Source organism: Moschus berezovskii, chromosome 28 (genome assembly GCF_049115385.1).
Source record: "Moschus berezovskii isolate FMDL1 chromosome 28, NW_MosBer_1.0, whole genome shotgun sequence".
Lineage (NCBI taxonomy): Eukaryota > Metazoa > Chordata > Mammalia > Artiodactyla > Moschidae > Moschus > Moschus berezovskii.
Genome location: NC_142487.1, coordinates 19103667 through 19129524, shown reverse-complemented (window position 1 = coordinate 19129524; position 25858 = coordinate 19103667). Strand labels below are relative to the sequence as shown.

Sequence of the window (25858 nt, the reverse complement as noted above, 5' to 3'; positions counted from 1 at the left end):
TGGTTCTAACTCCCTTGCAGCCACCTCTTCAACCACCACCACTTCACTCTCTCCTTTTAGAAATAAGAATCGGGCTTCCTCTCCCATGGTCTTATTTGAAATGCTTCAGTTCCCATTTCAGTGGTCACAAAGCAACAAAGGAAAATGCTGTCCTCAAGTCTGAGAATTCACTCAGTGATTAGGAATTATTTTTAGATCTAAAACACCCACAAGCTTAAGAAAAAGAATGAGCACATAATGATTTAATTGGCTTTCTCTTTTAATCAAAAACATACTTTGTTACAGAGTTCTCAGGAAAGGTTCAACTGTTTTTAGCCACAGACTTCAACCAGGCAAAAGCATACAGAAAGCCACAAAGGACCTACCAGAGCCCTTAGCTGATCAGTTTTCCCCAAAGTAGAAACTAAGTGTGGCTCGTCTCTTGAGTTATGGCACGGCTCCTCTGACTTCAGGAGAGGAGACAGAGTTGGGAGATACTACCACCAAATCTGTCCCCAGCCCCTAGTCACCTCTTCCAAATAGTTCTGCAGCCCACCAGGTTTTCATCATCTACAAGCTTTCACACTTTTCCCTTAAATCACACGTCCAAGGCATTGGCCAGAACCCAATACTTGGAAGAAGTCTGTTGACTCCATGTTTAGCCTTTTAACCAATCCAAGCCCTGAGTCCTTCTATCAATGACAAGCAGCCATAGCAAAAGCAGCTGGTTTCATCCCTTCCTTTCCAGCTACCACTGAGCTGGCCTCTACCAGGACTCCCCAACCCCCTACCCTTGACCCATCCCCAAAGAAGGCTTGATCCTTGAAAAAGCCAAGTCCATTAATTATACTAATCCAAGGATAGGCTGGAAGAGAACTCTGAAAGGAATGTTCCAGCCAAGTCTTCTGATCAAAATGGACCTATCCAGAGCCAAAAATAAAGTGAATAATCATCCACTGGTATTGTTTTCTTGAGTCATATAAACCATTTTAATTGATACAGTTGAAGGGAATTTCTCTATTTTGAGAAGAGTTAAGAAACCAAAGACCCAAAGCAATGACCTCTAATATCACTAGGCATTTACAGTAAGTTTTCAACTCATTTTAGTTTTAAAAAATTTTACCAGCACACAGCACTTAAGATGATGGTGTCACACACATACCCAAAAGGTTTTTATATCATGACTCAAAAGAAGCCTTAATACACCATGAAAACAGATGATGGGAAAATAAAATGAAGGCTTTTCTCCCTCTTATTATTATTGTTAAGTATTTATTGCAGCCCCCAAGGTGGTGCTAGGCCTTTGGTTGAATTTAAGTCTTAAGGACATATTATGTAACTTCTTGTCCACAGAACAGTAATAAAATATCAAGCCTAGTCTCATTTGAATAACGTGGAAAAAAGTAAAAAGCCCCCTCAAACAGCAGACCAAAGTAAGGAAGAACTCCCAAACTGCTGCAAGGTAGGCAAGGTCACTTAAACTTCAGAGCTGGAAGAACTCATCTAGTCCAACTCCCTCATTTTACAGATGAGGCAACTGAGGCCCAAAGAAGGGAAATGACTTGCCCAAGGTCATATACATCAAGTTTTAGTGGCAGAGCGCAAACTAGAGGGTGCAGCTTCTGGCCCCAGCCCAGAGTCACTAGTTTCAGGCTGAGCAAGAACACTGGTTCTGAGACCTATTTGAGAAATAATCTGAGATAAACTGAAAATTATCCACATCAGTAGAGAGAAATGATTGTCTTCACCAGTCTTCTCCTTAGTTCTTCCTACATTTAAAAAAAAAAAAGATGAAAGGGGAAGAAAAAAGGTTCATTCACTCCTCATTCAAGGCTGATGTTAAAATCCCTGAAAACATCAGCAATCACTTTAGCTACTCCTTGGGGCAGGTTATCAGACCCTCAATTCTCATAAAGGCACCTAAAGGTCAAAAATATCTGCGAGGAGGAAGGCCAGAAGATAGAGGACTCAAAAAGGGACACCAAAACAAAACAAAAATAACCCTCTCATTTTCCAAGCTTTCGTTTTTTTGCTGTTTTTTCTTTTTTTGCTGGTGTCCTCTAGGCAGTGATGCTGCCTTTGACTACTGATGCTCATTTCGTAACCTACCAACACTTGTAGCCCCAGTTTTTGTTTTGAGCAGCACTCAAGTGGGAGCAACAAAACCTTTCAAGGGGTAAAACAAATATGAATATGACTCACTTCTCTCTATTCTCAACTACCTGAAACTCGGCAAGGATCAGGAAGCACACTCAGCAGTCAAACTGATATCAAATGCCAAAGCCCTAAAGTCTTTTTCAATACTTTACAGGAAAGTTTCTTGGGTCCTGTCCCAGTTTGCCCGTGTTTTAAAGAAAGTTCTAATAAGTATGGTTATCCGGTTTTCTTGCCTAAGCAGTCAGGAAAATCAATCAGAAAGGGGAGAAGGAAGAAAGGGGAGGTATACTGACAACACACAGGAAGTTGCTGCTGTCATTAACGGGGGGGAGGAAGGGGTCTGTGGCTAACAAAACCAAACATTTCAAAGCACAGAAGCCTGTGACCATTTAGTGAAGGTAAAACTGTCCCACATGTCTTAGCAGACCCCCAAGACTACAAGCCAGAAGGCTCAAGAGAAACACCATATCCAATATGTTCTCTGATACAAATATCAAATAATTCCACCCCAGAAAATGAGCACAGTAAAAACGGTTTTACCACTTAAATAAGGTAAATCTGGATTATGCAAAAATGCCCATTCTGTGGTGTGAGCAGAAGAGTAAGATAAACAAACATTCCAGCATCACTGGGGCAAGTGCTTGGGACAAGGCTGGGCCCAAGGATACTGTGAACAAGGTCACTAGCTTTTTCTGTCCTTCCTAATGTATCTTAGGAGAAAAGAAAGTATCTAGTTGTCCAAGAAAAAAAATAGAAAGGCTGCACACAAGGTTCTCATATCCCATTTTCTATCATCTTGCAAAGGAGGGTTTAGGCGATTATTTCACAGATAGCTATCTGCAACAAGAGGGGTCCTGCCTTTAGGAAGGAAAAAAAGCATTTCTACCATCTGCAAGTCTTAACCAAGCCCATCCACAGGAGTTGTTAACTGACTTTACAGGTAATTACTTTCATACACTCATTTACCCCAGTAACTTAAACACTCCATTTTCCCAATCTGCTGTCATTAAATACAATGCCAGTAAAATGACTCAGTGATGGTGCAAACAAGCTTTAGAAATTATCAACAAAAAGGATTCTGCCTTACTCAGAATAACACTGTTCCTTCCAAAAGGCTCTCAAAAAGGTTCAGAACTAATCTGATTTTGCATAATCGCTGGTAACTATTAACTAGTTACCACCAAATCAAGAATAGAAATACTTCACCATATATTCTTTAACCTCCACAGATACTTAAGGAGCACCATGGGAAAAATGTAAAATTTCCCTTCTTTAGGTGGGCATGGTCAAGAAGACAACTGCAACTAAGCTTTTAAAATAAAAGATATTTATCATCTGGAAGACAGGACATTTTATTCTGCCGTCAAATGTTCTATCACAAATACCCCTTCTTTACATTACACCCTTCCTCATGAAAGCGGATTTTTCATTTTGAAATGCAGCACAACTAATACGTGTTCAGTTTATCTGGATATTTTGAGTATGGTTCTCCTTAAGCCAGGTCACCTAAACTGTAAACCTACAATGTTTACAAGAGGAATGGGATAGGCAACCTATTTGGTGGTTAGGTCAATACAAATGAGCCATGCTTCTAGAAAGACAAGGTTATATGGCAGTGATTTATTATCATTATCTTTATAGAACAGGGGTAGTATACTATAAAAAATGAGATAAGACTATATCCCACAAAAGAACCTACCCCCTGGAAAATAAAGGCAACAATACCATTTTGGATTTAAGGATTTCCCTTTGATAATGCACTGAAAGGCACTAGACAAAAGTGGAAAGGGCCTCATATACTGGATTATAAAGGTACATACTTGGTTTAACTCTCACTCAGTTTTCACCGAAATTCAACATTTTGAGCATTTCTGAGATATGAACTAGCTAGAGAAAACCCACCCAGAACCCTATCTTCATAACAATCAGATTCCAAGAAATGTGGAATCTATTCTACTCTTAAAATAGCCATAAAATCTTAAACCTAGTGGTTCTTTTAGTCTTACTCATCCAAGATGACTACCTCTAAGAAATGTAAATGCTGTTCAACAACTAAGACCCTCAGAAATAACTGATTATAATATACTAAATGTTTTCTTAAAAGCATGTGACTGGACCTAGGCACAGATATAAAGCAATTAATAACTAGAAGTACTTCTATGTACTTGTAGTATTTTTATGGCTCTTTGCAAAAAGCAACCAAAGTGGGTGGCCTGGCCTCAAAGACAGAGTACTTAGCAAATATTTTCCACAATACTTCCCCCAGATGATTAAACACGTAAACTTTCTTTAAAGTAGAAAAGGAGGCAATGTATTATATCATAGCATGCTTATAGTTCTAGTCAAAGAAACTCAGTTTTAAAAATCTGTTACTCTACAACTCTCTCCTCTCGCTCCTACTCTTCATTCACAGTAAAACAGACCTAAAGTCAAAAATTCCTAGAGAATGAAGATACCTTTTTAGAAAATCTGCCAATAAAGCGTAAAATCACCATATTTTTACAGGTTAGAACTAGGTCTCTAATAGAAGTGTTTGTAAGAACTCAAGAATATAAATGAGTTGGCAGAAATGTTATTTTAAAAAACAAAAGACATGTAGCTTAGATCAAGATAGGTTTAAATCACAGAAATAAGCAAACTCAGTGGTTTCTAGGATGGTCTTATTAAGAAGACCAAAGCAAGGAAGTAGAATACTTGTTAAATTAAGTTGATATAAGGATGACTATCATGCGTAAGTACTTCTCATGTCTCAAACTTGCAACACACCTGAAATAATCTTATTACACTAAGAAAGGCCCTCCATGAAAAAAGCAAAAACACCTGAAAGATAATCTTTGATTTTATTTCACACTGTTTATCCTGCAGACAACCTATCTATCTTATAGACAACCAGGCCTAGCTTTGCTATAGTGAAATAAAAGTGAAAAAAACAACCAACCCTACACTTGACACGTACCATCCCTGGGGAGTCCCAGTAGAGTGGGAGAAGAAACCCAAAGCTGCCCAGTAGCACTAGCTGCTGCCTGTCATTTAGTAGAAGGTGTCTCACCACTAAGGTTGGACTCAAAAGTGCAAAAGAAAAAAAAGTTAAAAACCAAACCTAGAATTCAACTTTGCATGTTGAGATTCAGTTTTATTTATGCTACTAGCTAAGTAAAAAGCATACATATTGTGTCTGTGGTACAGTCAATACATTTGCAACTTTTCTACTTAAATTCTCTATACAAAGTCACTGCCAATTGATATGATCATTGATGGCAAAGGGCGTAGAATAACCAAAAGGTATAAAAAAGTTTGCAGTCTTGCCCCAAGATACAAAAACTGAATTTTAAACACTGTCATAACATACATGATTTAAACAGTATACGAAAAAAAAAAAAAGTCACACATCAAATCAAGTACAAAAATATCCAAACTACCTATCAATGAATGGTAATGTTTCTATTATTCTGCACAGTACTTAACACAGAATTTAGCAGTTTCCAAAATACTCATTATTTAGCTTAGCACTGCCACCTGTGCAGAACAGTAAGATATTAGATGGAGTGACACTGCTTTTAGTGTTTTTAAAAATACAAAATCTTTCCCTATGTTAAAGAAGGAAAGAAATTCCTCTTCTAGGCTCCTTAGTAACCAACCCTGTGCCTAGAAATACAGGATACATCTACTGTTTAACAGGGCAAAAGTATATTTATTGATAAATAGTTATCCAAGCAAAATAACAAACGTAATTTTAAATGATACTCCTCTGTCTGGTAATTTTAAGGAATTCTCAATATACACAAGATTAGTGTTTTGCCTTGGCAAAGAAAAATTGAAGTCGCAAGACAATCTGAGTTAAAATCATCTTCACTAGTTTAACTTGAAAAAAAATATTTTGGATAAAAGGTTATAATACACTACTATCTTTTTTAAACACAGAGTAAAGTTGCTCTTGGTAAAATTAACTCACCCACATGGCACAATATTTCGGAGTAAAGTATGTTCAACAGTAACAACTCACACACAAGATAACATAGGTGAATTAACTTTGAGAACTTCTCTGCCTTTAAAATCAGCAATATTAAATTTATTCTGTAGAATAACACACATATTGATGTTCTGCATATAAAAGGCTCTAAAACATTTCAAAGGGCTAAATTTTCCAGCATTGGAATGATTCCTTCAAACATAACTGGTGAAGATTTAATAAGAATGTATTTGTCCCAATCTTCAAGCTCTGAGCCATGCCTGAAAAGTTCTAAATATGAAAAAGAAAATTGTTTTAATCCAGTTTCTGTCTGCTAGGAGCAAGGCAGCAAACACATTTTCCAACCCTTTATGAAAAGATAAAGCAGAACAAAAGTGAAATATATCTTCAGATTATAAACAGGATTGCATCTTATAGTCCACCATCCTGATAATGGTAAGGGCCCCAACATTAAGTTAAAAGACCTCAGTCTAAAGGCTGTGGGTCGGCAATAGGCATGGTGTGAAGGACTTCATCGAGGAGCTGGAGGGCCCGGTGTAAGTGAATCTCAATCCAACAAGGTGTTTCCTTGATGCTCTGTCTTGGGTAATCAGGTCCCCAGCCTTTCACAAAACTCATCCTGAGTATGCATAAACGACGGAGGTCATCCACACCGATTCCGGCAGCAGCTGACAAACCTAACAGAAAAGATTTGAAAGACGTCAGCGGAGCAGGCTGAACCCTTCCCATCCCCGCTAAATCTTACATTAACAAGGTGACCAGCTTTCTTTACTGCATTCTCCCCAGCACAAGACTTCTCTGTCAAAGTGCCAAAAAGTAAGTATAGATCTATACTTTGTCAACAGGGACTGAAAACTTTTGGTTAAGACAATGTATATTCCACATGGGTCTTCTAGCTACCATCAATTATAAATTACCACAATCCACCAACACCCCATCTGTTTTTTCTCTTTAGAAGTGGAGGTGAAGGGATAAGAAACAATTTGTTTTTAAGAGGCAGTGCATGTCTACACGTTGGTTCTAAGAACTTTACTCTCTGTCTAAACTGTCTAGTTCAGGGTAAAACATGACTAACAATGAGATAGAAAACAGTCCTGGTTCCACTAAGACTTCTTGGATGACCCAGATGATGCCTGTCTCTCAGTTTCACAATGCAACAAAGATAGTATGCAATTACTCAATGGCGGGGCAGTAGATGGGAAGGAGAAATTTAGTAACAGCTCTGGATTCTTCACTAAAAGCATATTTGTAACATCAAAACTAGCAAATTAATGGTTTAGATGCCCACATTTTAAAAAAAAATCTAATTCTATAAATGAGTATGCCTTATCTACCTCAAAATTGTAAACTCCTGAGCATAAGTCACAACGGGGACTCTGCATCTAATTCTCCAGTCAGAACATACAGTCATATAGTCAATCTGCATTCATCAATATTACAATGAAACTATGGGAGGAATTTGCATGTACTGTAGAGAAACCTGCAGGGCCACTGCAGTTTTCTTAGCCAGTGTGATTTGCTTACCACACTGAAGAGGTTAAGAACAGGGGTTGACTGAATCACTAGTTATGCCTTCAGACGTGGAAGATGGGTGCCACGTGTTTCCATCATAAAAGTCTATAGTCAGGAGTTTAACTCTGCAGTAAAAAATTCCCCATCAGTGTGAAACCTGGCACACAGTTCAATTTTACCCTAAAATTAAAAAAAAGTCTACAAGTTATCAAAATACCACCCTCACTTAGTTTTCTCTCCATGCTTTAGTATACTTAAAGAAAAAAAAAGTTGGAGAGATGTCTAATTCTGAAACTGAAATATGCTTTCCTTCTAGAATAAAGCAAAGTACACCAGTGATTACAACCCACCCTGGCTGGTGAGGCAAGAATTAAAAGCATCAACAAAAATAGGGGAGACTGATCAATATAACAACAACCCCCTTTCTTCTTTATCCCACAGTCCCTTTTTTGATACAAAAAGAATGAACACAGGGCCATAAACAAAGGGCAACTATTATACATGAACAGGTTTTTATTTTTTTTGTACAAATTCAAAAATGTTATTGTCCCAGCAAAAAGAACTTCACTTTCTATTACTGGTTAAAGTAACTAATTAACTGAGTCAATCAAGATAAAGCACCATCTATTTACACTTGAACAAAAAAATCAAAAGCATACTTACTGATGGCTGGGGCTATTCCACCTACTGACCCTGGGCCCGGGATGTTTCCTGCCACGGCCGCTGCCTGGGCAGCCGCTGCTGCTTGTGCCGTGGCTGCCTGCTGCTGCATCTGACGATGACACTGACGCAAATCAAAGACCTTAAAAAAAATAACAAGTATAAGTTTTATGCCATGAGTCCAGCATAAATAGTCCATATGTCAAAACCAATGCACAATCAATTTAAAACTCACAGCTTGATTTAGCTCTCAGGATTAAAGAATTAATTCAATTTTTTAATTTTTTTATGTAGATGGTAAGTTCTTAGGAAAGCTGGCTTGAGTGAAGCTCACCAAAGAGGCACAGCTCACTATTAGGACAGTTTGGGTTGCCACGGGCCTCTGTATCCTTTATCTGAGTTCAGTGTGGGTCAGCCATTACTGCCTTTGTGAAAAACCACACCAGTGTGTAAAATGAAGTTAAGAAATCATCCCACCCTTTCATAACTAAATGAAGAGCTTTCTGTAGGTAGAATTGACGGCCTAGGTCATACGGTCAGCTTCTTTTCTTTATCATTCTAACTATCTGGAGGAATGAGTAAAAGGCGCTGTCACTATGTAACAAAACAAGGGCATATCTTAGATGCACAGAAGCAATCTAACAGGATATTTAGGTCTTGTTTAAATACTTTAGAAACAAAGGAAAAAGAACTGATCACGTAAATGTAAAATCTTAACAACTACTGAATCTCAGTGATGGATATATGGGATTCCATTAACTAGTTTCTCATTAATTTTAAAAATGCTCATGATTTTTTAAAAATTGCTTAGCTTTGAATCCTATCATTGATATCTGCTACTTATGTGGGTTAAATTTCTTAACCTTTCTGAAGCCTCAACTTTCTTATCTATAAAATGGGAATGCTAAGTGTGCAATGCTTTTTCATATTATTGTAAACTTGGCATAGTATATAGTAAGATCTCAATAAATGTTATTTATTATTTTTTATTTTGTTTTTGGCCTCCCAGGTAGCCACCAACCTTGCAGGATGAGTTAAGGAGCTTGTAAGTAATTTCAATGCTCTTTACCAACCATGCCAAGGGCTGGCATTTTTTAAAGCATTGGAAGGTTACACAAGTAGAGTGGTCACCTTGAGAAGTTAGTTGTAGGAAAGGAAGACAAGGAGAGAGTAGAAGCAAGACTGCTCAATGCACATTTTAAACAGCATTTTAATTTCTGAACCATGTGACTATATTCATTCAGCAAAAGTAAAGTACAATTTAGAACAATCCAAGTATGCACAAAACCCAAATATGAGTGAGCGTAATTATCTTTGACAATAAAAGAAATCGAAGAATGCGTAACACAGAACTTTATCAGAAACCCAAGCCAGTAATTTTCAGATTCCTTAAAAAATTCTGATTGTCTTCAGTCATGGTCTTTACATGAACCATAAGAGCATACAACAATAATAAACAGAAGAATCCTCCCCACACAGCAAACCAAATTCCTATTCACTGATTTTTCTACTCAGTGCCGATCTTCTAACATCAATGCTGGACAAAACTTAGACAATCTCAGTCTCTGAATCGAAGTTTGTCAAATATGGATGTACTTATTACGGAACCAAGCTGCTAGTCCTAAAAGGGACAAGAAGCATGACAAAGGTCTGGAAATCAGAAATCCCACAACGCCCAGAACAAAAACCGCCGTTTTCTCAACAGTTCATTAGATTCTGAACTTTTCCACTGTGCTCTGACCTCTTAGAATACCTTACCCAGCACAGCACAAAATAGGGATGCAAATATCTGAAAAGCCAATTAGCTGCACGATGACTTTTTTTAAAGAAGGAAATTGACAAACTTTATTTTTTAGAGCAGTTTTAGGTTCATGATAAAATTAAGCAAAAAAGTAAAGAGTTCTCTATTTCTACACAGGTACAGCCTCTCCCACTGCCATATCCCACACCACAGAGCCACACCTGTTATCAATGAGCCTACAGTGATACAACATTATCACCAACAGTCACAGTTTACATTAGGTCTCACTCTTGGTTTTATGATTCTATGGGTTTAGACAAATGTATAGTGATATGTGGGCTTCCCTGGTGGCTCAGATGGTAAAGAATCTGCTTGCAATGCAGGAGACTCGGGTTTGAACCTTGGGTCAGGAAGATCCCTTGGAGAAAAGAATGGCAACCCACTCCAGTATTCTTGCCTGAAGAATTCCATGGACAGATGAACCTGGTGGGCTAGAGTCCATGGGGTTGCAAAGAGTCGGACACGACTGAGCGGCTAACACACACACACACAGCATAATGATATAGTATTTTTTCTGCCCTAAAAATCCTCTGAGCACTGCCTGTCCATTTTTTCCCTCCTCTCTATGCCTGGAAACAACTCATCTTCTGTCTCCATAGTTTTACCTCTTTCAGAATGTCAGTAAGAATAATATAGAACGTATGTAGCCTTTTCAGATTGGCTTCTTCCACTGAGTCTTTTCATGACTTAATAGCTCATTTCTTTTCAGTGCTGCGTAATATTCTACTCTGTGGCTCTAGGATGTGTTGGATGCTTCTAAGTTTTTGGCAATTGTGAACAAAGCTGCTGTAAACATCCAGGTGCAGGTTTTTCTGTGGACATAAGCTTTCAAATCATTTGGGTAAATATTAAGGAGTGTTGACTGATGGATCATATGGTTAGAATATGTTTGGGAATGTAAGAAACTACCAGGCTGTCTTCCAAAGTGACCATACCCCTCTGCACTTCCACCAGTAACAAATCAAAGTGTCTGCTGCTCCTCATCCTGGCCAGCACCTGGTGTTGTCAGTTTTCTGGATTTTGGCCATTCTCCAAGTATGCAGTGGTGTCCCAGTGCTGTTTTAATTCACAGTTCCATAATGGCACATGAAGCTGAGCATCTATTCACACGCTTGCTTGCTTGCTATCATTATATCCTCCTTCCTGAGCACCAATTTGGGTCTTTTGCACCTTTTTCTAATTAGGTTGTTTGTTTTCTTATTGCTGAGTTTAAGTATTTTCTATATTTTTGATAATAGTCCTTTATCAGATGTGTCTTTTGCAAATATATTCTCCCAGTCCATGGCTAATCTTCTCATTCCCTTGACACCGTCTTTCATGGACCAGACAGTTTAAATCTTAATGAAATCTAGTCTATCAACTGTTTCTTTCATGGATTCTGCCTTTGATGTTATGTCTAAAAAGTCACTGCCATACCCCAGGTCATGTACATTTTCTCCTATATTATCCTCTAGGAGTTTTACATTTTACATTTACGTTAAGTACAACCACTTGAAAAATTTTTTTAACCATTAACCTAGTATGGCCCATATATAATCTTATATCATCTGGGAAGAGGGAATACAGCTTACTTATAATTTCCTGGATTCAAGTATGTTCTCAACATACCCCACCTCCACCAAGAGTAATTAAACATTGACCAAGAGATCTTCACACACACGTTCTTCACAATATGTTATAAACAATTGCGATCACCACAGTCTTAAAATCTCTGCTAACACCAGGAGCACGTGTTACAGGTAACCACAAAGACGAAAGTGTAAAACACCGCGATTCCTATCTACAGACGTGGTGAACTGACTCATCAAGCACTGCAGCAAACCTCCTGTCCACACGGGTTATTTATGTAATTACAGCACTCACACCGAAGGACTAACTGTTGACTACACTGCTAAACTGAAACCCAGGCTGCCTCCTCACTGTGTACTGTCTATCCCATAACAGGTTTCATCTGTTATACTGGATGGTAAAATTAAGGCTTTCACTGAAAAGGAAATGTCTTCCGTTCAGAATCTGAGCTGTTGATAAAGACAATTCAAAGTAACCAAAGGTATTTCCAAGAACTTGTGTATTTCTCTAGAACATTTAACAAATTTGCTAATACAAACATAATATCTTTAATACATAAGACATTTTTACATTTCTCCCACATCCATCTCAAGTCCGTAAACAACAAATAGAGCTTTCCAAATCTAAAATGTTTGGGTAAAATTACAACTAACCTTTATATATGCACTTGGGTAGATCTTATGAACAGCATCTCCAGGTGCACGCCCAGCTTCTCTGTCTAAGTAGTAGCTCTGTACAAAGACTGCGTGGTCACTAAGGCACCGGACCCAAACATCACCTTCACCTTTACATTCCAACTGCACACCTTTGCCTATGTGCAACCTTACGAAGGAAAAGCGAGTCATGTTTCATTCTGATAGGTATTTAAAAACAAATTTTAGTTCAGACTATATCGCATACCCAATACTGAAAATTTTTAAAGAATAAAGGACATTATACTTTGGTTATAAACCATAGCCAAAAGATAGAAAGCCACTGTTAACATTTTTGTTTATTTTTTTAGTATCCGAGTCACATGTAATAATGATGAGCATTCAAATAATGCTTATTATATGTCAGAAACATTTAATATAAATTCTCCTTTAACCTTCACATTCAATTAAAATTAATTTTACAATTCAGTTAATCATATGAACCAAATTTTAAATGCTCAATAGCTATGTGTGGCCAGTAGTTACTATACTGGACAACACAGGTAAACCACCTCCTTCGTCACAGAAAATTCTACTAAACAGCACTGGCTTAGAGAGTAGATAATCTGCCAAAGGCACACAAATAGTGACAGAGTCAAGATTATGTGCTTATACACACACATATTTCCTTAAAGAGCTGAGATCACACAATACTTAAAACTGTGTAAGCTTTCCTGTAATATTTCATAAGTATTTACACTTGATTATATAAATTTTTATATTTTAATGACTGCATAAAAACAAAGGTTTATTAAAATTTACTTAAGCATTTCTTTATCAGTCTTTCATTATAAATAACACTGGCAGAAACATGTCTTCATTTTATGTTATTTCCACCCAGTAAATTTGTAGAAATACTATACAAACAGAGGAAATAAAAACTAGTTTTCAAACTGGGTTCCATAGCGTCCAGTTACTATTCAAAACATAGAAACCTCATGAACTTTTAAAAAGAGATTGTATTTTATCAAATAACAAACATCTACACTTGAAATGCTTACAAGTTCTAAATGTTTAAGATCATCTTTATTCCTTTATAGTCAAAAGCATAATTTACACTGAAAAATATAGCTTTAAATAGAATTTCAGTTTTTAAAATGAACTAACTATACAACAATACCTTGCTCTCTCAATGGCTTCTGTCCTGTGGACATTGGAGAGTTGACCCAAGCAAAAGCGATCTCCTCCAGAAGGGTCTACGTATCCATCGACAGTAACAATAGGACAGCTGGAGGGAACCTTAAATGTCTCTCCTACTTGAACATCCATCTCAAAGTAAGCAATGGAACACCAATACTCCGGAGCTATAGGAGACAAATGGGAGAAGACAGTCACTCATGTGAGAAAGTTACAAGGCTCTCACTTTCACTCCATAAGACAAAGCTTTTCTTAAAGGCTAAAGAAAGGGGAGAGCATCCAAAACAATTGACAATGCATTACAAAGCACGTCCATGTCTTCTATTTTTCAGCTTATTACCTAGCATTCTTAAAGTTTAAAAAAAAATCATTTTTAAAATCCATAATTTTGTTCTTACTTCAAAGTACCCAATCAACAGGTAATTTAAAGAATGGAAACAATTAGAATCATAAAATCTTTACCATGATGTTTCATCTGACTGCACATATATTTTCTATGTAGTCTGAACTTTAAAAAAAAACAAAACACAGATTCTAATATATATTTCAGAGAAGTGTTCTTGAGTAACATCAATCTATGGTATATATTTATAGATCCCTAAATGAGAGAAAGGACATAACCAAGTTAGACATTCAAGGCTAGAGAGTCAAAGTTAATTACACTCCAACTACATAGCTTCTGTAAGCAGGAATTTTCAACTGTCTCTGAGATGAAAGGTCATTTGTCCCATCTGTGTTTTTGGTGAAGTCCATTCATAACTACTACAATTTTACCTTTGAGAATGTGCATAGTGTATTCATTTAACAACAATAAATGATTTTAAATAATTTTAAATGACTGGGGGAAAGAAAGCCACTATCTGGTTTGGTATGTAAATATAACTAACCAAGTATTTCTAATTTTTGTTAGAATACAATTATTACATAGAACCCACATACATCGAAATTATTTGATTTTCCTTTTTGAAATAATAAGTATTTATGGGGTACACGGGAATCACTGTCCTTATTTTCATGGAGGTGAAGCAGACAAATAAGTGAATAAATTAGCAAGATAACTCGGGTAACAACAAGTACTATGAAGAAAATTAAAAAGGGTATGGGACAGAAGAAGAGTGGGAAGGTCCTTCAAACTAGACAGTACGGGTACACCCTATCTGAAGAAGTCAGACCTGAAAGACCATGTATCTATGTGGAGATTGCGAATGTAAATCTCAAGAGGAAAGCAAATGCAAAAGTCTAGAGAGTAGAAAGGGGTCTGACACAAGGCGGGAAAAGGACAGTGCCACTTAAGAGAGGATTCAAGTTTTCTATGATTCCAACTATTTACCTGCATATTACTGTGCCATTTATGAACTTTGGCTGAACTAGAATATGAAGCAATAAAACTTTCAACAAGATGAAAAGATACTCAGAATGACCAAAAAAAAAGCATTTTTAAACCTCCCAAAAGATCTTAAAATGAAATATGATAAATGCTTAAAATGTATTAAAAACAAAGTTCTTATCAAGTCTGTAAATATCTAACTGCTTTTCAAAATGTCATCAAGGAAAAAAAGTATTTCCCAATGAAGTATTAATAAAAAAGACCACATGAAAATTGGGTGATTCAAAATCTGAATAATGCAAACATTCTACCATACAGAAGAACCAACTAGTCACAAACACTCCTTTAAATATTTTTTATCATTGTAACATGAAAACTAGTCTTGCCTGGAGAATCCCAGGGACAGAGGAGCCTGCTGGGCTGCTGTCTATGGGGTCGCACAGAATTGAACACGACTGACATGACTTAGCAGCAATATATTAAAGTGTCTTCTTAAAAGGCTAGATTTGAAATATTTATAAAGTGAAACTTTATATTTATATAGTAAATATTTACTTTATAAGTAAAACTATTTATTAAAGGCATTATATTATGCTATAGACAAAGAAGTTTCATCAAACATAGAAGGTGGATATACTGGTTGAAGTTAAAACTAAAGAGGTAGTCTAAGACAACATAAAAATTACCCAATGTTCTGGCAGCAAAAAAAGGTAATAGCACTTAAAAAAGATCTTTAAATAATCAGCCCAAACAGTAAACTTTGTTACAAATAATATCCTGAAGTCATGAATGTTTTCAATGATATTTTAAAAAATGAGATCCAAGAACATGCATCTCCTAGTTCATACTGCTGCTGCTGCTGTTACGTCACTTCAGTCATGTCCGACTCTGTGCGACCCCATAGGTGGCAGCCCACCAGGTTCCCCCGTCCCTGGGATTCTCCAGGCAAGAACACTGGAGTGAGTTGCCATTTCCTTCTCCAACGTGTGAAAATGAAAAGTGAAAGTGAAATCGCTCAGTCCTGTGGGACGCTTAGCAACCGCATAGACTGCAGCCTACCAGGCTCCATGGGATTTTCCAGGCAAGAGTACTGGAATGGGTTGCCATTGCCTTCTCCACCTAGTTCATACTAAAGAACACTACTTCAAGTAAAGTGCCATAGCAAGTGGTCTTTTTTCCATGAGAGTCAACTGAGGGGGAAAAAGAGTTGTATTATCTTCATGTTTAAATAAGAAAAATATACTTTGATCGTCATAAAGTACACATCTGCAACTACACTTAAACCTTACTTTATTATTTCCAAGTCACCAAAGGGATTTGTGTTTGCTTAGTATTTCACACCATACATTTCCCAGTGGCTCAGCGGTAAAGAACCCGCCTGCCAACGCAGGAGACGTGGGTTTGATCCCTGGTTGGGAAGATCCCCTGGAGAAGGGCATGACAACCCACTCCAGTATTCTTGCCTATAGAATTCCATGAGCCTGGTGGGCTATGGTCCACGGGGTCGCAAAGAGATGGACAAAACTGAAGCGACTGAGCTCAATACAACAATGACACCATACAATAAAGCTGCATTTTGGCAGCTGTGAGGATCAAATGACACTGACATCAGAGTTGTACCACAGACCAGGGATAAAAACAACCATCTAATTAACAGGATTATTAAGGCCCAGGAAAGCAAGAGGAAACGGGTTATCTGTGAGGAGGGAGGGTGCTAGAGTAACTAAAAGGCAATCCGGAGAATTTGGTGGTGTGGGGATATAAAATACCACGTGAAACATTTTCTAGTCCACTCAAAACCTATACAACTAGGAGGGAACATTCTTATTTTTAAAACAGGAGAAGGTAATAGGAAACACACATTAAGCCTTTCTGGATCTCCCTGCGCTCTTTTGCTCCAAGAACCAAATGTCATATAGGTGACAAGCCTGCAGCCTCTCAAAGCTAATGGCAACAGCAAGACAGAATTTACTCAGCTTCAAGAGAGCATTCTTAATGTCCCAACTCACCTAAAAGGGAGAGAGACCACTTAAGTGTCTGCTGACGTAGCTATTTTTAGTTTCTTGTTCCTTAAATTAGTGAGGTTGAATTGGTCTCATGAAGTCTATGGGCTGCTCATCACTGACCAGGGGAAAGGTTTTGAAAGACTGACTTAACAACATGAATTTCTTTAACAATATATTAAAAACTCAGCTAAGTATTTTTTTGTAATGGGGAAATGTATTGCAAAGCACAGCTTTATCAAAAAATTGTTGTTCAACTATAATTGAAAACATAAGTCTCCAAGGCATTATCTTTAATTTCTTAAACAAAAGTCATTCAAGAAAAAGTTAAAAATTTGGTTAAAGAACCTAAGTGGCTCATTATGAATTACTCTTTTTGTTATTGAGATCTGAATGAGATGTCCTGTGAGAATCTTTTCAGTTCAGTTCAGTTCAGTCGCTCAGTCATGTCCAACTCTCCGCGACCCCATGAGTCACAGCACGCCAGGCCTCCCTGTCCATCACCAACTCCCGGAGTTCACTCAAACTCATGTCAAAACAGAGTCGACTCAAAACAGAGTCGGTGATGCCATCCAGCCATCTCATTCTCCATCGTCCCCTTCTCCTCCCGCCCCCAACCTTTCCCAGCATCAGAGTCTTTTCCAGTGAGTCAACTCGTCTCATGAGGTGGCCAAAGTATTGCAGTTTCAGCTTTAGCATCAGTCCTTCCAATGAACACCCAGGATCGATCTCCTTTAGAATGGACTGGTTGGATCTCCTTGCAGTCCAAGGGACTCTCAAGAGTCTTCTCCAACACCACAGTTCAAAAGCATCAATTCTTCAGCGATCAGCTTTCTTCACAGTCCAACTCTCACATCCATACATGACCACGGGAAAAACCATTGCCTTGACTAGACGGACCTTGGTTGGCAAAGTAATGTCTCTGCTTTTTAATATACTATCAAGGTTGGTCATAACTTTCCTTCCAAGGAGTAAGCGTCTTTTAATTTCATGGCTGCAATCAGCATCTGCAGTGATTTTGGAGCCCAAAAAAATAAAGTCTGACACAGTTTCCACTGTTTCCCCATCTATTTCCCATGAAGTGATGGGACCAGATGCCATGATCTTTGTTTTCTGAATGTTGAGCTTCAAGCCAACCTTTTCACTCTCCTCTTTCACTTTCCTCAAGAGGCTTTTGAGTTCCTCTTCACTTTCTGCCATAAGGGTGGTGTCATCTGCATATCTGAGGTTACTGATATTTCTCCCAGCAATCTTGATTCCAGCTTGTGCTCCTTCCAGCCCAGCGTTCCTCATGATGTACTCTGCATATAAGTTAAATAAGCAAGGTGACAATATACAACCTTGACGTACACCTTTTCCTATTTGGAACCAGTCTGTTGTTCCATGTACAGTTCTAACTGTTGCTTCCTGACCTGCATACAGGTTTCTCAAGAGGCAGATCAGGTGGTCTGGGATTCCTATCTCTTTCAGAATATAAAATCACTCTTAAATGGTAGTTCCAGAGTACCCTGAATCTGAAAATCTGTGAATTCTGTATCCACGTATCAATGACCAAAACCACCTCAAGACGCTGAAGAAAACTCTTCACTTTAATTTGTAATCAATATTTAATGAGTATTATCTCAGTTTCATAAAAAAGAGCATCAGTCAAAATAAATTAGAAATGAAAGACTAGCTTTTTCCAAAAATATTCTTCAACTTAGCCATCAAAGTCAAAGCACATAACTCAGCAAGCAGATGTCCTGTTTGAAAGCCTTTACACCAAGGTAAAGACCAACACTAATTGGTCATTTCCCATTCTACTCATAAAACAGAAGCTTTAATGCCAGTGCAGGGCACTACAGATGCGTATCCTAGTAACTAATGAATGCTATTCCCTAATCACCAGGAGGTGTTGAGTCTCAACATCAGTTCTACAATGAGAAAAATGAAGTAAATCCATCCAGAGGCCAAAGCAATTGATGAACCCAAAATTGAACCCAAATAACTAGCTAAATGCCACCATTCCCAACCCCACTCCACCGCTCATCCAGGGTACATCTTTGTTCAGAGCCCTCATTACCCTTCCTCCTGTAGACTGCCTGTCACTATGAACATTGAGACCCTCCAAGCTGCTGGGGCCACAACTGATTCTCAGTGATGCTACCTGAAACCAGCAAAATTCTCTTTCTTAAGCCTCTAGATTTCCCTGGCTTCTCACAATATATTTATTAACACAAAGTAAGATTCTGATACAATGATTCCATTTATGTAATTTCAAAAAGCGGTAAAACCAAACTACTAAACTGGATTGTCTAGGGATGCATTCATTGTAAATGAAATACAAATCCATAAAAAGCAAGACAACAGCTACTTCCAGAGGAGGGGAGAAAAAGCCTTTGACTGAGACAACGGGTAGGGTAGGAAGATTTCTGGCTGTGCTGCAATGTTTTAATTTTCAGTCTGGGTGCTGGTTACACAGGTGCTGGCTTTCACATTATTCATTAGACTATATGTATACTGGTTTTATGTACTTCTCTGTTTATTACATTTCTTAATTAACAATGTTTATAGAAAGGCAAAACCCCTTGACTCACAAAAAAATATTTAAAATCACAAAAATGTGCAAATAAGATAGGAAATCCACTAAAAAGGATAATTTAACTAGTAAACATACATGGTTAAAAAATGTATATATGCAATTAGTAAGTCACTGCTGTTGTTCAGTCGCTAAGTCGTGTCTGACTGTTCATGACCCCATGGACTACAGCACGCCAAGCTCCCCTGTCCTCCACCATCTCCTGGAGTTTGCTCAACTACTAAATACGTATGTTTAAAAAACATTAGTGTCCCGTCAGCAGCATTTTCCTCCTTATCAAAACAAACATTTGCCTCTCAAATCAGTAAAAGTTAATGAAAGTATCATATCTACTACTGGTGAGCACGGTAAAACGGTTCTCATACTCTGATGTGATCACTAAAGCAACTTGGCCTTTTGAGACAGAAATTCTTTAAATCTCCTAACTGAAATATGAGACCAATTAAAGAATAAAGAACCTACCGTCAATGCTTTTTTTTTAACAGCTAGACGTCAGAACCAACAAAAAAATAGATAACTGAACACTATTTAAGAAAACAATGTAGATCTGTTTGAGGAACTATGCGTCACCCTTTAATTTGATCTTATGGTTACTGTAGTTACATTTTTTAGAAATCTTCACTGAAAATAAATATGGAAATATTTATGTATCAAATGATTATATAGGATTTCTACCCTAATAACAGGTAAGGGTATGAAAAGCAGGTGATGGTATGAAAGAAACAAGACTGGCCAGTAGCTGATAACAGCTGAAACTGAGGAATGAGAATTTTCTATACTGGTATTTGGTATATGTTGAAATTCTTCATAATTAAAATTTTTTTAACTGGGGAAAAACTAAGGTGATTAATTGAAATTATGTATCTCTATCTTTCTAAGCAAAGAAAAACAGATACAAGAGGACAGAGGGAAGAAAAACAAATCAAAATCCTATGTTTATGTTAAGAAGCCTTCAGTATTTTATTTCCAAACTTTCTGTTTTATTATGTTTATAGTTGAAATCTACTGAGCTATTTAATCTACTATTTTGAACATAATTTAATGCAAACAGTTTCTAAATTCCAGTTAACCAGAGATTCCTGAACCTACCTAAGACAGATACAGTGAATTATTTTTCTGTTCTGCATCTACTTCAGATTCTTTCTGGCTTTTTAAGCTACAGTGCTACAACTGTTCTATTTTGAAAACTGGTTTCTTCCACTGCACATTTAAGTATCAAATGTTTGTCTTAAAACCAGCATTTTGGTACTTTAGCCAAAAACAGGAATCTTGTCATTTCTTTCAGACAGTTAAAAAAAATCAAACATGGACAGTTTATGTGTGATTATATCCATTACTCATAAACTGTTAATTAACTAATGCCATAATGAATATTGTACTTATCTGAAAAGTTATTCTGTAGTTGTATTAAAATCTGTGTGCATATATGTCTCATTGTCATAAAGAAAAACTAAATGTAGGTAATTCATTTTGAAATACACTTACCAGGATGATTAGAAATGGGGGGCTGGAATGCAAGCTCATTGTGAACTGGTGGCCCTAAAGAAAAGACAGTAAAAAAAATCCCATTTTTATTTATTAAAAGTTTTCCAAGGCCGAAACTTTTAATAAACCTTTAAATACAACTATTATACCTTAGGAATTGTTTAAATCAAGTTTATACAATGTATAAGAACTTAAAAACTTGGTTTATTTTAAAATTATAATATGCAAATACTCTTGAATCACTTTTTTCTTTTGCTTTTGTAGACATTTAATAGCCAACGTTTTAATGCCATATGCCAACTATTAATTTATAATAACTATACATGCAAATAGTTTAAATACATGCAAACTTCAACGCAAATTATTAAGTAAATTATTCATATAACATGTAATATAGTATATTTCATACTGTAAAATATAATCCAAACTGTTAGATCCATTTTAAAATAAGTATTTATGATTTATTAAATTAAGAATATTTATAAACTGGCAATAACTGAGAGATCATTATGTGTTAAGACACTGTGTTAAACGAATCACATGAATTAATATTTACTTCTTACAGCGTCCCTTGAGATATATACTACTATTAATACCCTTAAGGCTTAGGGAAGTGAAATAACTTGCCAATGGTCACACAGGTAGTTAAGCGTCCACACTCAGCACCCTTAACAACTATGCTGGCCAGGCAACCAGTAAAAGTTACACCCTCATAAGACAGGGAAACATAGTAACATAACTATAAAAAAGCAAGGTACAGTAACATATTCACAGTCTGATAGCCTCTTCCTCCCAAATTAACACATATACCAATTATATGACTGGAAAGAAAAATGTGACAAAATATTAGGAGTAGCTATTTCTGGGTAGTAGAATTCTGGGTAATTTTTATTTTCTTATTTACTCCTCTGTGTTATTTTCCAAGTTTCCTTTGGTACTATTACTCTTATAATGGAGGAAAAGGGTTTAATATATATGAAAGATTTATACTCTTGATTTTATTAAGCCAAATGAACAATGTTCCTATTCTGCCTGAAACTACAAGCTACAGTTGGTTATCAGTCGGGTACCCCTCCCAATCAAGCCTGAACAGAATAATTACAGATTCAACATCTGTGTGTCTATGGTATGCTGAACTCTACAGTGAGAGAAACCTTGAGATCGTGACTCTCAAGGAGTTTCAGTCCACTTAGGATGGATACACAGATACACATGAGATCTAAGAACATATAGAAAACAAACAAATGAATGGCAATCAATGTGGTGTTAATGAAACATCAGCAAGGAAGAAATAAAAGTGTTTTGTAAATATCAATCCTCTAAAACAAAGATATGATAATATAACTACGAAAAACTGAAAAGCACTAATCATTTAATGAAACTAAACTGTAAGATGAACAAAAGATGTAAAAACATTTTTTAAAAAACAGAAAGAAAAGAAACTTCAAAAAAGAAAAAGCCCTTACAACAAAAACAAGAGCTTACAGTAATGTCCGGGATGGGGCGGCATAGGCGGGTGGTGCTGAAGATGGCCGTTTTGGTGGTGAGGCAAATTAGGTGTGTATGGTGCAGTCCTACTTCCAGTCCAGGTGGTAGTGCTGTCTAAAAATTAAGGCCCACATGGATTAATTTGCTTTTATAAAGTCTGCCTATTTTTTCTCAACTACTTAAAAAGATTTTAAAAAGCATGTACATACTATGATGATAAGTAGCTGGCTGACCAGTAAATCCATTCTGCTGCTGTCCTGGCTGAGGCCCTGAAGCTATCTGCAACAATCCTTCACTATGGCTGCCCGCCAGTATACTGGCAGGCTGACCTAGAGGAACAAGAAGACATTAATATGGTACATTTATAGATGCAATCCTATGGCTTTACACAGTAAATGAAGGATTAATTGCACCTGAAAGTCACAACTATAAAGATGAGCAAAGAGTGGAACTCACCCATGGCCGATCAAATAAAAAATCCTACAGCCATCTATAAAGGTAAATCTTAACTTGAAGAAGTTCAGAATTATTCTATCTTTAAGTAATAATTAGCTAATTGTAGTGGCCCATTCTTCACAAATATTCTCCAAATGCCAGCAAAACCCCAGTACAGGTCTAGCCTATCTTAATAACTTTTTCAGAAGTACATTAGCTCACCCACAGCCACTCCATCTAGCTTTTGCATCTTTCTTTTAGGATTCCAAAAGTCCAGGCTCAAGGAAATGTTGAAAACTGGAAAGTTCATTATTATCAGCAATGGTACTAGTAATGGCAGAACGCTAAAGTTCAATAAAAAAGCAGAGCAGGCAAGTATTTTAAATGGAATGTAATGGGTAAGGTGAAAAAGTTAAGAGGAAACAAGGTATGCTCCACTGTCCAGTCAATGCAGCATCTGCGAGTTTTAATAAATAAAACAAACCACAAAAGAAAAAAATCAATCTATTTTGAAATTTTCTCATGTGCTTTTAAAAATCAAGAATTGCCTCTAAGAACACTATCATATTCCTGGATTTACAGGAAATTAGTTGCCCTCTCTGTATGTAATATAACAGGAGAACTATTCTATTCAAAACCATTCTGTGAAATTGCTTACATTTTTAAGGCTTTATCTTTTGTGTGGAAAAAGCTAAATTTTTTCAAGCAAGTATTAAGTCAACTGTGCATCTCACTTGGAAAGCACTAAAATTCCATAATTATTGTTACTGGCATTACCTCAATCTTTTATCATCTATACAGGAGTATAATCAGATAGAAGAGAGTAAATGACACCATTGCTCAAATATGCAACAAACAGCTCAAAGTATCAAGAAAAAAGAAAATTTTTCTTCCTGCTACAAATCAGATTTCTGTAAGGCTAAGATTACAAAATTAAAAGCTAAAGAGACTACTTCAATACTCCCTAAATTATTTATTTTTAAAGATGATGTTTTCAGCAACCTCCCTTCCTACTCATCCTCAAGTTTTTACAGGTTATCTTTAAAGGTTAATTGCATATTTGCTCATTTTTAACAACTGTACATGCTATATACTCTTAGCTATCTTACAAAAATTGTCACTATACAGGAAAAATTAAACTAATTTAGAAAGAATCCCTGAAGATATTCAGGTTCCAACTGAACATAACGCCCACTACAGTTATCTATACCAAATACTTTCATTACACAATTCCAAATACATAAAATGAAATTAAACAACTCATGAAGTCTTTCAATTCCTCTATTTTAGTCATTTCTTTTCCTTTTTCTAATTTTATCAATATACTTTTTAAGATCTAAGGAAACATTCTGCAACAAATTCTAAAACTTACAGTTAATTACTACTTATTGTGAAAATACATCCAAAAAACACATAGACAAAATTACCCTTATTTCATTCATACCACTTTTTCTGATCTTGACTAGGACTTGGTCCCAGGGAACATTAATAGTTAAAATGAAGTTGCATGAGCAATCATCAACAAAGGCATGCCAATTCAATCCTCAGATACTATCAACAGAGGTTGCTGCTGCTGCTGCTAAGTCACTTCAGTCGTGTCCGACTCTGTGCGACCCCAAAGACGGCAGCCCACCAGGCTCTGCCGTCCCTGGGATTCTCCAGGCAAGAACACTGGAGTGGCTTGCCATTTCCTTCTGCAGTGCACGAAAGTGAAAAGCGAAAGTGAAGTCGCTCAGTCATGTCTGACTCTTAGTGACCCCATGGACTGCAGCCTACCAGGCTCCTCCATCCATGGGATTTTCCAGGCAGGAGTACTGGAGTGGGGTGCCATTGCCTTCTGCGACCAACAGAGGTTAAGTGGCACTAATCTATGATCAAGTGGCTATAATGTACCTTCTTTTATTTTCCTTCCCTACCCACTCGTTTATCAGCTATATTCCCAAACTGGTAAATACAGAGATAACAGAAGCACCAAGTGACTAAAGGTTCAGGCTCTAAAGTATGTGTTTAACCTATATGGTCCAACCTATTTGGAATAAGCTGTCTATATGAAGACTGTCATCTTGTGTAGGAAATACAAAGGATATTATTTGAAAAGGTAAAATAAATTAAAGTGGGGGAAATTTGGTGTACTTTATCTGAAATTCAACTGCAGAAATAAATCCTCCATTTGTTCCAAAGGTCAAATTTCTATACTGAACTTGATCTCATATTAAAGTAAATAGAATATGCTTCCTTTGATATCAATATACAAAGTATCAGTCCAGATGCATCAACAATTCACTGCTGTTGTGGGCTGAGACACAATCTCCTTAGCACCGACATACAAATAACACAATAAAATGCCAAGACCCTGTTCTGAGATTAATTTTTTAAAAAAAGGAACAATGCGGGGTGGGGACGAACTGGGAGACTGGGACTGACATACATACACTATAGTGTATAAAACTGTAACTATTGAGAACCAACTGTATAGCACAGGGACCTCTACTCGGCGCTCTGCAGTGACCTAAGTGGGAAGTAGATCCAAGAAAGAGGAGATACATGTATACACATGGCTGATTCACTCTGCTATACAGCAGAAACTGACACAGCAGTGTAAAGCAACTATACCCCAATTATTATTTTTTTTTTAAAAAAAGGCCACTCCATTTGCCAAGCTGAAAACTGTCCAACATAAGGTCATTATTGCCTTGACCAGGCCCCAAGAAAAGCTGAACCTAATAGCCCTCTGCTTCCATGACAGGGCAGAGAAGGCAGTACCTCTAAACTGGAAACAATCTTTTCAAAATACACTTCTTGTTAGGAAAAAAAAAGATACATATAATTTAGCTTTATTTCAAAATTGACTAGAACACTTAACATCTATCTTGAGGGTCATATGTTACAAACAAATTTGTCAAGATCCTTTTTTCTAATAAGCTTGTACAACTGGAGACCGAGATGACAATTATAAAGTAATCTGCTGGATAAAGCAAAATAAAAACACTGATTAAGAGGAAAGCTTGCAATTCCATTAATACAGATTTCTATAAACATCTTGGTTCAAAACTATTTGTTCTCTA

At 36.9% G+C, this 25858-nt stretch overlaps 1 protein-coding gene across 2 annotated transcripts in view; it reads right to left on the bottom strand.

Moving 5' to 3' along the window:
- Positions 1-241: 241 nt before the first annotated feature.
- SMAD4 (SMAD family member 4) overlaps positions 242-25858 on the bottom strand; it is a 54091-nt gene continuing 28474 nt past the window's right edge. Inside the window, exons 6-13 of one of the 2 annotated variants that reach the window (XR_008684704.2) lie at positions 22568-22687; positions 22356-22472; positions 20871-20924; positions 13461-13644; positions 12302-12470; positions 8282-8420; positions 7631-7743; positions 6647-6783 (exon numbers count right to left, since the gene is read on the bottom strand). Coding sequence is in view for 1 of the 2 variants with exons in the window: in XM_055417376.2 (XP_055273351.1) it covers positions 6572-6783; positions 8282-8420; positions 12302-12470; positions 13461-13644; positions 20871-20924; positions 22356-22472; positions 22568-22687 (995 nt within the window). In the remaining variant the exon portion in view is untranslated. Of the gene's footprint in view, positions 6784-7630; positions 7744-8281; positions 8421-12301; positions 12471-13460; positions 13645-20870; positions 20925-22355; positions 22473-22567; positions 22688-25858 lie in introns of both variants that reach the window. The other variant, XM_055417376.2, reaches the window with a different exon arrangement.